The sequence below is a fragment of the Schistocerca cancellata genome, chromosome 1 (assembly GCF_023864275.1).
Source record: "Schistocerca cancellata isolate TAMUIC-IGC-003103 chromosome 1, iqSchCanc2.1, whole genome shotgun sequence".
In the NCBI taxonomy this organism is placed as follows: domain Eukaryota; kingdom Metazoa; phylum Arthropoda; class Insecta; order Orthoptera; family Acrididae; genus Schistocerca; species Schistocerca cancellata.
Window position 1 is genome coordinate 817,768,204 of NC_064626.1, and position 17,337 is coordinate 817,785,540.

Genomic DNA, 17,337 nt, shown 5'->3' on the forward strand with positions numbered 1-17,337 from the left:
AGCTCCACACAGCCTTATTGAAAGTAAAATCATTTAATGAAATGATTACAGGAAATCATGGAACAATGAAGCATTATTAATGGACCACAAGTAGATCTCATTTACTATGGCCAAACACTGCACTCTTTTACCTAGTAAAAGAGGTAAACAGAGGAAAACATAATGGCTAGAAGAAGCTTAAAATCAGAGAAAAATAGTTACTAACAAGAAGTAAAGAAGGTAAGATCTGTAGCTGCATAGCCATATGTGGGACTCTCTCTCTCTCTCTCTCTCTCTCTCTCTATCAGCACTTACACGTAGTCATAGTGAAGGGTTTGCAGCCGACAGTACTAGCAAGTCTGTACACCTTTGACCTAAAGTGTTTATTTACTTACAACATATTAATGTTTGTTATTAGTATGTACCATTGTAATTACTAAGTTCACCTTTACAGAGGATTCTTTCATAACAATGTATCTTATTAACATTATGAGCGATGAGCTGATAAGTGATAGGAACATTTTGATAGCTCTTTCTTTCCATGAGATTCAAGTATTTAGCAACAAATGAAAGAAAACAAGCAGTTGCTAATGAATATATACACTCTTAAATCAGTAAAAGGTTTATTAATAAGAGGCTGAAGTATGTATCTTGCATGACAGCTAATACAATAACACAAAATTTTCAGAGCAGACTGTTGAATGAAACCCACTGTCATGGAAAATTGTGTGTAGAAAACATAAAGATTATTCATACTACCATTTCACATTACTCTGACAATCTTCCTGCATCTGTATCTAAGCAGTGTCATAAGGTTTAACAACTGGTCTCCTGCTACTAATTTATCAGTCATCCACATCACAACCCATACTACCCTTCCTCCTGGCTTCACTGCTCGTCTTCTTTCATCATTTTTATATTTCTCATTTACATCATGATTTTTTAGTCCACCCCTATAGCTATGTCAACAGCATGTCTGTCTGCGCAGAGCACCCAGGTTCAATTCCCTGTACTGTGAGGGATTTCTTTTGGTGGGAAAACTGTAACAGGGACCACTCCGACTCATGACGGAGAGCTACTTCAATGAGAAGTGGTGGCACCAAGATTTGGGGAACTGACAACAGAGGGGAGCGTGGTGTGCTGACCACATGCCCCACCATCAGCATCTGAATTTCACCATTAGAGAGGATGACATGGTGGCCAGTCAGTACTGAATGGCCTTGATGGGCTACAGCTGGTAGCTGGTATTTAGATCCTGTATTTCTTTCTTTAATACTTATTTCCACTTCCCCAGTTATACTTGTTTCTGTCCTACTTTTACAGTTCTTGATTCTCCACCTGGCCCATGTGTCTACCAGTATTCAGAGACTTCATTTTCTGCATTAACATCTAGTAACTAATTTATTACTGCTCACTAATTTATTACTGTCTTGTCTCTGTCCTACTTTTACAGTTCCTGATTCTACACCTGTCCCATGTGTCTTCCAGTATTCAGACACTTCATTTTCTGCATTAACGTACAAGGTTATCATAAATGACTGAAGCAATTTCATAAATTCACTGTAGCTTCATTAACTGACATATCATGATAAAATCAACACTCATAAAGAAAAACTCAAAAAGTTTTGAATTGCTACAAGCCTTGACACTTCAGATTTCTGCTATGAGAGCACAGCAGTGAGCAGTTAGGCAAGATGATGACACATGGCAAGAAAGCATATGTTGTGCTTGAAATGGACTCACATCAGTTTGTCATAACAGTGCAGTGACACTTCAGAACAGAGTTCAACAAAGATCCAGCAACCCCATCTCCATTCGGTGATGGTATGCACAGTTTTACGCATCAGGATGAATCTGCAATGGGAAATCAATGGATCAGCCTGCAGTGTGTGAAGAAACAGTTGACCATGTGTGAAAAGACAATTACAAGACATGTGTTTTTGGGCATGCTGGAAAATTGGCTCTTGCCATAATTGGAGACTTCATCTACCAACAGGATAGTGCTCCATCCCACTTCCATCATGGTAAATGATATTTAGGAATTCTTAAACAGGAAACTGAGAAACAAATGGACCATTCATGCCACCACTGATGATCAGCAATTCAAGTCATAGCCTCCACACTCACCCAACCTAACGCTCTCTGATTTTATTTATTTATTTATTTATTTTATTTTTTGTGAGCAGTTACGTGAAAGATTGAGTGTTACACCTTCTCTACCAACAAACCTTCCAGAACTGCGAGTTAGCATCAACAGTGCTTCTGAACAGATTGACAGGGCCATGCTGGGCCAAATGTGGGAAGAACTTGCTAATCAACTTGGTATCTGCAGAATCAGTAGGGGAGTACGTATGGAGCACTTGAAAAACTTTCTGTGTGTTCAAAGCCCTGCAACAATGTCAGATAATATAGGTGCATCAAATTTGTAAAACTGCTTCAATCACTTTTAATAACCTTGTAACGCATTGATAATTTCTTCTTAGAATACACACTTTCATGATTTTAAAGCAAACATATCCATGATGCACATATGTTGTAATGTGACAGACCTGATGTATGTATGGAAGTTGAGATTGGCAGGTCATAGGCTTGTTCTACCCAGGGCCTTGGCTAGGCCGAATATGTCCTTATGCTGGTGAATATTTTTGTGTGGTGGTAGGGTACATCTGGACTGCAAGCAGGTGCTACGCCTCAGAGCAGATAAACAGTTAGACACGAGAAGTGACATAATGGAAAATCTGATAGACACTAATTGTTGATGGTGGGTAATGGTTGCCATCCTGAACACATGCAGTATGGCTAGATTATGATGAAGGATATTACAGAGGAATGTATTAAATGTAGGTCCCAATATGCTACATAATTATCAAATATACCTGCATATAGTAAATGAAGAAATGAAATTATTAGTAATAATGACTCCTCAATACAACTAGAATGAAAGATATTCACAATGAAAGGTAGGAAAGCATGCTAGCACTTGTAAAACTAATAGTATAAGAAATGCTTACCACATTTCAACAATCAAAGTATCACTGGATAACTACTGGTAAAAGTTAGCGGTTCAGTCTATCAGAATTGCAGTACATTATATCAAACTGGTGCAAAAGCATGAAGTATTATAATTACAAAATTAACTAGTTGGCAATGAAGTATCGTGAAAAAACAGACTGGCAGCCAACAGCACGTCAATCTAGAAGCACTACAGTGTCATAATACACTTTCAGAAGATGTACTTTAGTGACATTTATTTATAAACATTGATAAATAAAAAGGTAAAAATCAAATATGTAAATTACAAGAGAAAGGTGAGAGATATCACCAATTGGAGTACTTGAGTGTTAATAGGAGACAATTTTTTGTAGGAAAAGCACTATACATACGTACATATTAAATGATTTACTTATGTTTTTTTGATACGATAAATTTACACAGTTCCGAATAACTTTAAAAACAGTCATTCTCTTGCAACAATTAAGGTAAACTCTGTCTACTAGTATTGTTTTTCTTGTTTTGATAGCAAGCATGCAATAGTGCTTGTCATTTGTGTAAGATACTCGATTTAAATAATTTGTATTGTACTGGCAGGCACATTCTGAAACTGATTTGTGACATCAGAACCGAAACCGAGGAGATGCGGTAGCTTACAAGCAGAAAACTACAAGAGATGAGGACAGATGGTTTTGGAAAGCTGCAGAGGGAGGCTTGGGGAGGCAGCCGGGTTGATTTTGCATAATTCTTAGCATAGGTTCAGTGTCATAAAGTGGCTTGGGCATCGATTCACCCATATTCGCTAATACTGTCAGTACTCTAACGTTCCTTGATACCTATAAATTTTAATGTGGTAGCCTCACGTGGGGCTCAGAGAAAATTCCAAGTTATGATGAGGAGTGAATAGCACTTATGAAAAATAATGTTAGCTTGATTACAGACTCAGACTCTTGAACTTTGCAGGAATTTTGATACATTAATGGTGCAGTTTTATTACCTGAACTTTAATATTCAGCAAAATTGATTGGTGGCATTTCATCAAGCACCTGCTTGTATCAAGTTCATGATCCCTGATTTTGAATGACCACTCTGATTCATGTTTAGTACAATAAATTCAGTTTATATATTTATGCTGATCCAAGTGCCACCAAAATTATTTGAGGTGGTCCACATATATCTGAACTTTATAAATTTTTTTTGGGAACAGGTAATTCTGACATGTGCAGGTATCCCTAGACAATGCAGGCGAATTGATCCACACATTCATGTCTTCCACCAGCTTACAGTAAAGAGGTAATTTAGACAGATTTATTCATTTTGTATTTATGACTCTCATCTCCCATTGCAGTTTGTGAAGTTGTACACTAGTCTGTAGTGCTGGCCCAGATGTTTCGAGAAAATCTCCATGACTTTCTTGCACTTCTTACATCTACACTCCGCATATCACTGTGAAGTGCAGGCAGATGGTACATCCCATTGTACCGCTAACAGTTTTTTTTTTTTTTTTTTTTTTTTTGCCATTTGATTCATGTATGGAGCACAGGAAGAATGATTGCTTAAATGTCTCTGTGCATGCTGTAATTAGTCAATTTTTTCTTTGTGATCCCTATGTGAGTGATATTTTGGGGATTGTAATATATTCCCAAATTCAACACTTAAAGTTGGTTGTAAAAGTTTTATAATGACATTTTCACAGGATAGATTGAGTCTTTATTCAAGCTTCTGTCACAGCTCAGTCTTTTCTGCACCTTCGTAAACACTCCCATGGTTCAAACAAACCTATGACCATTCATGCTGCCCATCTTTGTATTCATTCAGTATCCCCTGTTAGTCCCATCTGCTGCTGGTTCCATACACTTGAGCAGGATGTTTTGCACGAGTGTTTTCTATGCACCTCCCTTGCAGGTTGATTGCATTTTCCTGGTATTCTACCAATAAACCACGTTCTGCCACCTGCTTTATGTACTATAATATATCTCTTATGAAATATTAGGAAATTTGCTTTACTCTGGTATGTAACAATTCAGAGAAGTCACACCCGTAGAGTATGACTCCTTGCCAATACTGATATGACTCACTGGTCACTAAAGAGTATTACAAAAAAGTAATGATGGCCATAGTAAAACTCCACTCATTTGTAGTTATTGAGGAGTACATTGAACTTAGGAAAAGGTATCTGTACAGTTTATTGTAATTAAAGTGTTTGATTATTGAAATACAAAATAGTGTACATCTCATTACATCCCTTTCAATTCAGAGAATATTAACAAATGATTTAATTTAAGGTCACTGACAAGATTTCAAAAACAGTTTCAGAGTTAATGCTTTATATTCGATTTGGACCTTATCTGGAAGGCAGTTACATGAGACAAGAATACAAAGCTTATATTAATTACAGTAAACAAAGAACCTGCTGCCTTATCCATTTATTTTGAAGATCATTTTTATTGTAGTCATATTCTAAAGTATTAAATTCCTAATTAGTCATGCACCACCAGATACGGTAATCAATAACAATAAAATGAAAAAATGAGAATTTTTAAATAATTTGATTATGCTGCAATTGAGCCTATGTATCGTTCCATTTCATATCTGTGCAAATGCTTAATCCAAGTATTTGTATGAACTTACTGACTACATTTTTTCATTTCATGAAGTGCACAATTTTAAATTTCTACATATTTAAAGCAAGCTGCCAGTCTTTACACCACTTTGAAATCTTATCAAGATCTGAGCGAACATTTGTGCAGCTTCTTTTGGACAGTATTTCATTATACATAACACCATCACCTAAAAAAAGTCTCAGGTTACAATTAATATTGTCTGTAAGATCATTAATATACAACATGAACAGCAACGGTCCCAAAACAATTCCTTCAAACACACCCAAACTTACCTCTACATCTATCAGTGATTCTCCATCCAAGATAACTTACTGTGTCTTCCTACTACCATCCAATATCATTGATATCGATTTTTTGTAGAATATAAGAACATATTCTGAGCTCAAACATAATGGGGTATCTTGAACAGAATGACTTCCTCAATGACAACCAGCATGGTTTTCAAAAACATTGATCATATGAAATCTAACTCACACTTTTCTCACTTGACATACTGAAAGCTTTTGATCAAGGCAACCAGGTAGATGCAGTATTTCTTGACTTCCACAAAGTGTACGACTCGGTACCACACCTACACTTATTGTCAAAAGTATGATCATATGGTGTATCAAATGAAATTTGTGACTGGATTGAGGACTTCTTTGTAGGGAGGACACAGCATGTTATCATGGATGGAGAGTCATCGTCAGATGTAGAAGTAGCTTCGGGAGTGCCCCAGGGAAGTGTGTTGAGGCCCTTGTTGTTCATGTTGTATATTAATGGCTTTGCAGACAATATTAATAGTAAAATCAGACTTTGTGCGGATTATGCAGTTATCTATAATGAAGTACTATCTAAGAGAAGCTGCATACATATTCAGTCAGATCTTGATAAAATTTCAACATAGTGAAGAAACTGGCAACTTGCCCTAAATGTTCAGAAATGTAAGACTGTGCACTTCACAAAATGAAAGAACATAGTATCTAATAACTATAATATCAATGACCTATCCCAGAATATTGCTCAAGTGTGTGGGACCCGCACCAGATAGGACTAACAAAGGATATTGAACATTTACAGAGAAGGGCAGTACGAATGGCCAAAGGTTTGTTTAATCCATGGGAGAATATCACAGAGATACTGAAGGAACTGAAACGGCAGAATTTGAAGACAGACATAACCTATCCTGAGAGAGTCTATTAACAAAGTTTCAAGAACTAGCCTTAAATGAAGTGATGAGTCATAACACTTTTATGTCGCCACACTCCTGATAAACCTAATATTTCCCATATGATTTTTTCTTAATTCCACTTATTCTATACTAACTTATCTTTGAATCATAAAGTTCTGCAGTTTATTGTTTCCAAACAAAAAGTAAGACAAGCAGCTAGGTCTCTAAGATCTATTGTCTCTTCAGCAAAGTGCAGGCCCATGAGAAACTGGATATTTTTTGTGGCCTCAAGCTATTCCCCAATGCTCTGTCACTCACTCTCAATATTCTAACACAAGGGTCAGAATACAGACATTGTAAGAACTTGCATGTGGCACCATGACCTCCAGCAACACTAGTTGGCATGTACGTACCTTTTAAATACAAGGTCTCACCATGACTAATGAAGATCCACTTGATGCACACAATTTTAATGGGCTCATGACATGCCTTATAAATATGACATGCCTTTTATATAAATTTCCTTGTTCTGACAAAATACTTTAAATCAGTTCACAGCTCAAAAATAGTTGTGTGTAAGAGAATTAAAGGAGAACTGTAGTCAGAATGGTATTAATGTGGCACCAATAAAGTAAACCATTTTTGGGAGGTACTGTTAACCTCTTTGAGGACATCTATATCAAAACTATTATTAGTGACTATGAGGCAGCTGTAGCAACAATAATTACTAAAGAACACATGGTAACTAAAACAAGCACATATATTGATTAATACCGCATATAACAAATGTTTCTTGAGTGAATAATCTCTGTGTACTAGGCAAATATTATATTAATGTGAGGTTTGAAAGATGCTACATGCTTAAAAAATAAATAAAAGTCTATCTTTTTAAGCATACACTTAATACAGCATTAAGATTTACTATGCCCTGGAATGGTCAATACATGAACGATTTCTTACAAAACAATGGTAGGCAATAAACAGGAGTGAACTAGCAGAATACTTTGTGGGTTTTTACGTTATGGGCATAGTCTCACCTCCAAGACAACTTTATGCATTCTGTCAACATCACACAGATACTCCTGCACATTCTCATCATTGTAATACAAATGCAAAACGGCTGAGACACCATGACACGCTTGTGCAACAAGTGCTCCAGCATTCCATTTGGAAGACTTTGCTAGGTCCCCCCGCATTATTATATACTGCACCAAATTCTTGCTCATTTCCTCCTGACTACTGCTGTTCAAAACCTGAAATGTGTTCATCAGAAATGAATAAGTAATGAATTTAATTACTAAAAAATAAAAAAAGTTACAGAAGAACAAACAATCTTACATATTGTTTAGTAAAAGATGTTTATGTATTCAGATACATAATATTGTCAGTTCCAACATAGCTCTATATATGAAAGATTGTGGAGAGGGAAATAAAAACACCTCTCTTTACTAGTACAAGTAAATTGAAATAACCTGGAAATGATTCAGTGTCTCTAACACATATTTTTCACTCAATATTGTTTCTAACTTCATGACTTTTTTTATAACACTACAGACAATTGCAGCCAATATAAGACAAAAGTGTCAACACTGCAGAATAACAACAGTGTGGACGCAAGTCAAAGCGCTACTGCTTAGGTAGTGGTTCAAATTTCACTAACAACTGTTGTTATCACTACAAGACTGTGTTTTATCAATGTCAAGGCTTTCTGAGATGAAACAATACCGCAACAGAATAAGGAAGGGTGAGGAAATCAGTCACGGTATAGCTGAAGAAATTGCTCTGGCATTCAGAAGAAGTAATTTAGTAATACCACAAAACCTAAATTCAATCCCACTTCTCTCAGGTACAAGTTTAGCACCTTAATAAGTGTGCCATTACACTCGACAACTTCTGTAGTTAGGATTGTGTGCCGACATGTTCCACAGAGCAGTTACAGGTGTTAGCAGCCAGCGGGTATGCTGATAGATTAAAATCAGTCATCACTCTCTTCCGCATACCACTAGTCATTTACCAATAACACTGCAGCTTGTGAAAGATGGAAGTAGTAATGGACATATGAAATATGAGAACAAGTTGAGAAACTTTTAGCAGGCATGTAGAAGTCATGGATAAAAAATGAAATATTGTTTTGGTTAAACCTCAAACGAGGGAGGATTTATCTTCAGGAAGTGCAACTCTCATTACAGTCACCACGCACACAGACATAAATAGACTGTACTCCAAACTGTCACAACATTAACTTTTCTCTGTCAGGGCAGAGTAGGTAGTAGTTTCTGAATACTGCACTCCTTACAGTTATATTCAAGGAGAAGATGGGCTATGTGGAGACCAGCTGGAGGAAATGAAGTGGGCAGTCATTTGACTGGAGTATAGTTGACCAGGGAATGCAGTTATCTGTGAAGTAAATCAGACTGTCTGACTGACATGCTCCATCCAATTATCTATGATACTACCACTTGTCACTGGAGAAAATGAAGAATTAGACAAGAAAGTCATTTGGTGATCTATATATATATATATATATATAACCCAAATCCTTTTGTCTTTCCCTCTCCTTCCCTCTTTCCTGACGAGGCAACCATTGGTTGCGAAAGCTAGATTTTGTGTGTATGTTTGTGTTTGTTTGTGTGTCTATCGACCTGCCAGCGCTTTTGTTTGGTAAGTCTCATCATCTTTCTTTTTAAATAAATAAATATATATATATATATATATATATATATATATATATATATATATATATATATATATATATATATATTTATGATTTTTATATATGTCGTGTGAACATACACTGACATGACAAAAGTCATGGGATAGTGAAATCCACAGATACAGATGGCGGTGGTATCATCTACACAAGGTATTAAAGAACAGTGCATTGGTGAATTTGTCATTTGTACTCTGGTGATTCGTGTGCAAAAGTTTCTGAGGTGATTATGATGGAAAAATGGGAATTAACAGACTTTGAATGAGGAATGGTAGTTGAAGGTAGACACAAGGGACATTCCATTTCAGAAATCATTAGGAAATTCAATATCTCAAATTCCATTGTGTCAAGAGTGTGCTGAGAATACCAAATATAAGGTCGGTCAGTTGATTTGGGGGAAGAGACCAAACAGCAAGGTCATTGGTCCCATCGGGTTAGGGGAGGATGGGTGAGGAAATCAGCCATGCCCTGTCAAAGGAACCACCCTGGCATTTGCCTGAAGCGATTTAGGGAAATCACAGAAAACTCAAATCAGAATGGCGGATGCAGGTTTGAACTGACACCTTCACAAATGCGAGTCCAGTGTGCTAAGCACTGCACCACCTCACTCGGTCAAATTTCAGGTATTAACTCTCACACTGGACAACACTTAATAACAGAGAGCAGCAACATTTGCATAGAGTTGTCAGTGCTAACACTAAAGCAGCACTGAGAGAAATAACTACAGACATCAATGTAGGGTGTTTGATGACTGTATCTGTTAGGACAGTGTGGTGAAATTTGGCATTAATGGCATACGGCAGCTGACAACTGACCCAAGTGCCTTTGCTAAAAGCATATCACCTGCAGTTCCTCTCCTGGACTCATGACCATATCAGTTGGATCCTACACAACTGGAAAACTATGATCTGGTCAGATGAGGCTTGATTACACTTGGTAAGAGCCAACGGTAGAGTGCGAGTGTCGTGCAGACTCCGTGAAGTCACGGATCTAGGTTGTCAACAAGACACTGTGCAAACTGGTGGTGGCTCCATAATGGTGTGGGCTGTGTTTACATGGAATGGACTGATTCTGCTGGTACAATTGAACCGGTTATTGACTGAAAATAGTTGTGTTCGGCTACTCGGAAATCAGTTGCACCATTCATGGACTTCATGTTCCCAAACAGTGATGGAATTTTTATGGAGGACAATGCACAATGTCACCAGGCCACAACTGTTCACGACTGGTTTGAAGAACATGCTGGACAATTTGAGCAAATGATTTAGCTACTCAGGTTGCCTGACATGAATCTGATCGAACATTGTGAGACATAATCAAGAGGTCTGTTTAAGCACAAACGGCAACACTTTCACAATTGTGCATGGCTACAGAGGCAGCATAGTTGAATATTTCTGCATGGAACTTCTGCGAACTTGTTGAGTCCGTGCCACGTCACATTGCTGCACTACACTGTGCAAAAGGAGGTTTAACACGATATTAGGAGGTATTCCATTTGTCACCTCAGTGTTGTTGTTGTTGTGGTCTTCAGTCCTGAGACTGGTTTGATGCAGCTCTCCATGCTAATCTATCCTGTGCAAGCTCCTTCATCTCCCAGTACCTACTGCAACCTACATCCTTCTGAATCTGCTTAGTGTATTCATCTCTTGGTCTCCCTCTACGATTTTTACCCTCCACGCTGCCCTCCAATGCTAAGTTTGTGATCCCTTGATGCCTCAGGACACGTCCTACCAACCGATTCCTTCTTCTAGTCAAGTTGTGCCACAAACTTCTCTTCTCCCCAATCCTATTCAATACCTCCTCATTAGTTACGTGATCTACCCACCTAATCTTCAACATTCTTCTGTAGCACCACATTTCGAATGCTTCTATTCTCTTCTTGTCCAAACTATTTATTGTCCATGTTTCACTTCCATACATGGCTACACTCCATACAAATACTTTCAGAAACGACTTCCTGACACTTACATCTATACTCGATGTTAACAAATTTCTCTTCTTCAGAAATGCTTTCCTTGCCATTGCCAGTCTACATTTTATATCCTCTCTACTTCGACCATAATCAGTTATTTTGCTCCCCAAATAGCAAAACTCCTTTGCTACTTTAAGTGTCTCATTTCCTAATCTAATTCCATCAGCATCACCTGACTTAATTCGACTACATTCCATTATCCTCGTTTTACTTTTGTTGATGTTCATCTTATATCCTCCTTTCAAGACACTGTCCATTCCGTTGAACTGTTCTTCCAAGTCCTTCGCTGTCTCTGACAGAATTACTATGTCATCGGCAAACCTCAAAGTTTTTATTCTTCTCCCTGGATTTTAATACCTACACCAAATTTTTCTTTTGTTTCCTTTACTGCTTGCTCAATATAAAGATTGAATAACATCGGGGAGAGGCTACAACACTGTTTCACTCCCTTCCCAACCATTGCTTCCCTTTCATGCCCCTCGACTCTTATAACTGCCATATGGTTTCTGTACAAGTCGTAAATAGCCTTTCAATCCCTGTATTTTACCCCTGCCACCTTTAGAATTTGAAAGAGAGTATTCCAGTCAACATTGTCAAAAGCTTTCTCTAAGTCTACAAATGCTAGAAACGAAGGTTTGCCTTTGCTTAATCTTTCTTCTAAGATAAGTCGTAAGGTCAGTATTGCCTCACGTGTTCCAACATTTCTATGGAATCCAAACTGATCTTCTCCGAGGTCGCCTTCTACCAGTTTTTCCATTCGTCTGTAAATAATTTGCGTAAGTATTTTGCAGCTGTGGCTTATTAAATTGATAGTTCGGTAATTTTCACGTCTGTCAACACCTACTTTCTTTGGGATTGTAATTATTATATTCTTCTTGAAGTCTGAGGGTATTTCGCCTGTCTCATACGTCTTGGTCACCAGCTGGTAGAGTTTTGTCAGGATTGGCTCTCCCAAGGCCGTCAGTAGTTCTAATGGAATGTTGTCTACTCCCAGGGCCTTGTTTCGACTCAGGTCTTTCAGTGCTCTGTCAAACTCTTCACGCAGTATCATATACCCCATTTCATCTTCATCTACCTCCTCTTCCATTTCCGGAATATTGTCCTCAAGTACATCGCCCTTGTACAGACCCTCTATATACTCCTTCCACCTTTCTGCTTTCCCCTCTTTGCTTAGAACTGGGTTTCCATCTGAGCTCTTGATATTCATACAAGTGGCTCTCTTTTCTCCAAAGGTCTCTTTAATTTTCCTGTAGGCTGTATCTATCTTACTCCTAGTGAGATAAGCCTCTACATCCTTACATTTGTCCTCTAGCCATCCCTGCTTAGCCATTTTGCACTTCCTGTCAATCTCATTTTTGAGACATTTGTATTCCTTTTTGCCTGCTTCATTTACTGCATTTTTATATTTTCTCCTTTCATCAATTAAATTCAATATTTCTTCTGTTACCCAAGGATTTCTACTAGCCCTCGTCTTTTTACCTACTTGATCCTCTGCTGCCTTCACTACTTCATCCCTCAGAGCTACCCATTCGTCTTCTACTGTATTTCTTTCCCCCATTCCTGTCAATTGTTCCCTTAAGCTGTCCCTGAAACTCTGTACAACCTCTGATTTAGTCAGTTTGTCCAGGTCCCATCTCCTTAAATTCCCACCTTTTTGCAATTTCTTCAGTTTTAATCTACAGTTCATAACCAATAGATTGTGGTCAGATCCACATCTGCCCCTGGAAATGTCCTACAATTTAAAACCTGGTTCCTAAATCTCTGTCTTACCATTATATAATCTATCTGATACCTTTTAGTATCTCCAGGATTCTTCCATGTATACAACCTTCTTTTATGATTCTTGAACCAAGTGTTAGCTATGATTAAGTTATGCTCTGTGCAGAATTCTACCAGACGGCTTCCTCTTTCATTTCTTAGCCCCAGTCTATATTCACCTACTATGTTTCCTTCTCTCCCTTTTCCTACTGTCGGATTCCAGTCACCCATGACTATTAAATTTTTGTCTCCCTTCACTACCTGAATAATTTCTTTTATCTCATCATACATTCCTTCAATTTCTTAGTCATCTGCTGAGCTAGTTGGCATATAAACTTGTACTACTGTAGTAGGCATGGGCTTTGTGTCTATCTTGGCCACTATAATACGTTCACTATGCTGTTTGTAGTAGCTTACCTGCACTCCTATTTTTTATTCATTATTAAGCCTAATCCTGCATTACCCCTATTTGATTTTGTATTTATAACCCTGTATTCACCTGACCAGAAGTCTTGTTCCTCCTGCCACCGAACTTCACTAATTCCCACTATATCTAACTTTAACCTATCCATTTCCCTTTTTAAGTTTTCTAACCTACGTGCCCGATTAAGGGATCTGACATTCCACGCTCCGATCAGTAGAATGCCAGTTTTCTTTCTCCTTATAACGACGTCCTCTTGAGTAGTCCCCGCCCGGAGATCCGAATGGGGGACTATTTTACCTCCGGAATATTTTACCCACGAGGACGCCATCATCATTTAACCATACAGTAAAGCTGCATGCCCTCGGGAAAAATTACGGCTGTAGTTTCCCCTTGCTTTCAGCCGTTCGCAGTACCACAACAGCAAGGCCGTTTTGGTTAGAGTTACAAGGCCAGATCAGTCAATCATGCAGATTGTTGCCCCTGCAACTACCGAAAAGGCTGCTGCCCCTCTTCAGGAACCACACGTTTGTCTGGCCTCTCAACAGATACCCCTCCGTTGTGGTTGCACCTACGGTACGGCTATCTGTATCGTTGAGGCACGCAAGCCTCCCCACCAACGGCAAGGTCCATGGTTCATGGGCGGAGGTACCTCAGTGTATATACTTTATATATGTGTATTTACACGATATTCTGGCCCTGAGGCCCATGTGATATCCATCAGCCATTGTTCCAATGGCATCATTTGGATGTGGTATAGAGGGGCATGGAGTCACCACATTGCTCCCTCAGCTGTTGTCAGCTTTCAAGACTTGAGAATTGTTACCTTTCATTCAACTGGCAATACCAGACTAACTGCATCTGTTCCACTCCTTCCATCGAGGTCCTCCACACGGCAGTGCTTGGCTATGGCGACAGAACTATACAGGTTGACACTTATGTCGACTGACAAATTGTGGAGGTCATTCATGGATATTTTCTGAGTATTTAGTTTTAAGGGATTCATAGTCTCTGGTGGTCTTCTACAAAGAAATCGCATTTCATTATTGTTATTATTATTATTATTATTATTTACTTCTGATTCCCATTTAGCTTTGAAACTGTACTTTACTGAAACTATCTGCACAACATGGCCAATGTCTGCAGTGTTTGCTATGTGACTTGTTTGGAAACACACTTGATGAACCCTTCGCCCTCATGCTTTCATTCAGTACTACTCAATTCTGTTTCAGGTTTGTTTTGCCAGCAGTGTTAGTTCTGTGTAACAGTGATACACGTACGTACATGTAGGTTCTCTAACAAAGAGTCACCTGATATGCACCTTGTGTATGGGTTTACTGAATGCAATGGAAGAATGGCAGGACAATACTAGCTGAGTTTTTCCTGCAGTGATGAAAATTACATCACCCTTTTTGCAGCTGTACCTACAGATCCTTCCCCTGCTGTGTAAATATTTTCACAAAAACAGTGGTACCTGTGGTGGTAAATCAAATAAACATAATTACATTATTGCTCTGTAATTATCCTTTGGGGACCAGGTCTCTTTAGCAAAATATCCAGAGAGAGAGAGAGAGAGGTAGAGGGGTGTGTGTGTGTGTGTGTGTGTGTGTGTGTGTGTGCGCACGCGCGCGCACACACATCCTATTTGCTATGATGAATGGCAGCTTGCTCTAAATGTTGAACTGCTTGACTTATTCACATTGATTTAATATCTTAAATATCTACACATAATGTTGCAAAGTGACATGAAATGGAATAAGCACATAGGATTGGTTGTAGGGCATATGAATTGATGACTTTGGTTTACTGCATTAATTCTACGAATGTGTAACTCATCTATAAATGAGATCATGTAAAAAACACTTAAGTGAGCCAGTCCTGAGCACTACTTGAGTGTTTGTGATCCCTACCAGGTTGGATTAAAGGAAGTATTGAAGCAATTCAGAGGTATGCTGCTAGACTAGTCACTGGTAAATCTGATTTACACACAAGTAGTATTATGGAAATACTCCATTGAAATTAAGTGTCTGGAGAGAAGATGTCCTTTCTTTTGTAAAACATTATCAGGAAAGTTCAGAGAATAGGAATTTGCATCAGATGACAGAGCAATTCTACTGCAACCCAGGCATGTAGACAGTGGTTTCTCCATTTGAGAGTGGAGTACCTACACAGTACTCTCCACTATACATTGTAAGGTGTCTTGTGGAGTATGTATGTTGATGTAAACTGATATTGGCAGCTGAAGTTAATTTTAATTGTGCTACCTGTAAATATTTATTTTATTAATTTGTAACTGGTTTTGGGTCTACTATGTTTTTTTACTAAAGAAGATTGGGCTAAAACTGTTATAACTTTTGGAGATCATTATCAAATCCATAAAGAGCTGCAGAACTCATCGAGAACAACTATTTTGGAACCAAACAAATTTCATAGTTTCATCTGGAAAAATATTATATATTCATCTCAGTAGTTGGCGTGGTTACAAAAATATGTCAGTAGTTACTTTACACACCATTGTGACTATTCAACAAAGTAAGAATAGTTATTTATTTAGTGCGTCAAAAAGTGAGAGAGATGCCTTATCCAATATATGGGATTCAAGAAAGTGATGCTACTCCAAGAGCATGAAGGCTGCATATTTTACTTTCCCTCGTTCCCTATTCAACCAAGTAAGACAGAGACTCTGACTGAAATGGCACATTGCTTGTGCTTCTGGAAAGACTGCTCCATGACAAACATTACTGCTACTTTCCACCTTTTTGTTGGAAGATTGGCAGAGGGATCTTAATTAAGTGAGTGCAGTATCCCATGTCTTGCTTAAACTGATAACTTCATTGCATGAAACAACAAGTTTACTGTTACCAGTCATGGTAAAGCATAACCTAAAATGTTTGCATTAATTATAACTGCATCCTTGTTTATAAGATTTTCCAACACCCTAAGTTGATAGATTTATTATTGTGTTGTCCCAGACACTTTGACCCTGAATCATGATACTGGTCTTGTCATATTTTATAGTTTTATTCCAGGCAGAGTTTGGCAACAACTACTTGCTTAATTTTTTTTTAGTTTGGTGTGTACTTTTGTTTGCTGCACCTCTCCTACACTGTTATGATGGTATGTTCCACATACAATACACAACACTGGAACTACATGCAGTAGGCTCCCAGGTTTTGAAGGTCTGTTTAACATTACAAAGCAGACCTTTTATCTTTTTTGGCGGGTGTGAAATGTACTGGATGTTGTGTTTCTGCATGAATATGCTGATTTGTTTGGATGTTGAGCCAGCAAGTGGTAGTAGATAAGCAACCTTTGGTTTCCCCTTTTTCAACTTCATCTCCTCCACAGGCATTCTTGATTGTTGACTCCCATGCATACAACTTTGGTGAATCTAGGTACTCACTCCTTTGGAATATCATTACAGGCATTTCAGTTCTTTAGTAGGGCTGTCATTATTTCGCTGTGTTAAAGGTCCATGGACCAGAGACTTGAGGTCTTCCAGTGCCGATTTTCAGTCAGTTCTGCAGCTAAGGGACCCATGTATTCTTTTCTCTTAACTAATACTATCACGAAAATTAACTGGCTTTATCAAATTTCATTATGAATATTATATTAGGATGTATAGAGTTTAGGTCTTTTGCAAAATCCTGAAGTTCTTCCATTTTATGTCCATGTATTCATTGTAAAATATTGGTTTTAACTTAACATATTAATACTAGTGCTTTTAGCTAC

The 17,337-nt window shown here is 38.1% G+C and overlaps 1 protein-coding gene across 3 annotated transcripts in view; it reads right to left on the minus strand.

The window, feature by feature from the left end:
• The window catches only part of LOC126188258 (putative peptidyl-tRNA hydrolase PTRHD1), a 52,768-nt gene that overhangs the window by 17,718 nt on the left and 17,713 nt on the right, over positions 1–17,337 (minus strand). For all 3 annotated transcript variants that reach the window (XM_049929834.1, XM_049929827.1, XM_049929844.1), the window contains exon 2: positions 7,782–7,997. In XM_049929834.1, the coding sequence (XP_049785791.1) occupies positions 7,782–7,997 (216 nt within the window). The remainder of the gene's footprint in view (positions 1–7,781; positions 7,998–17,337) is intronic.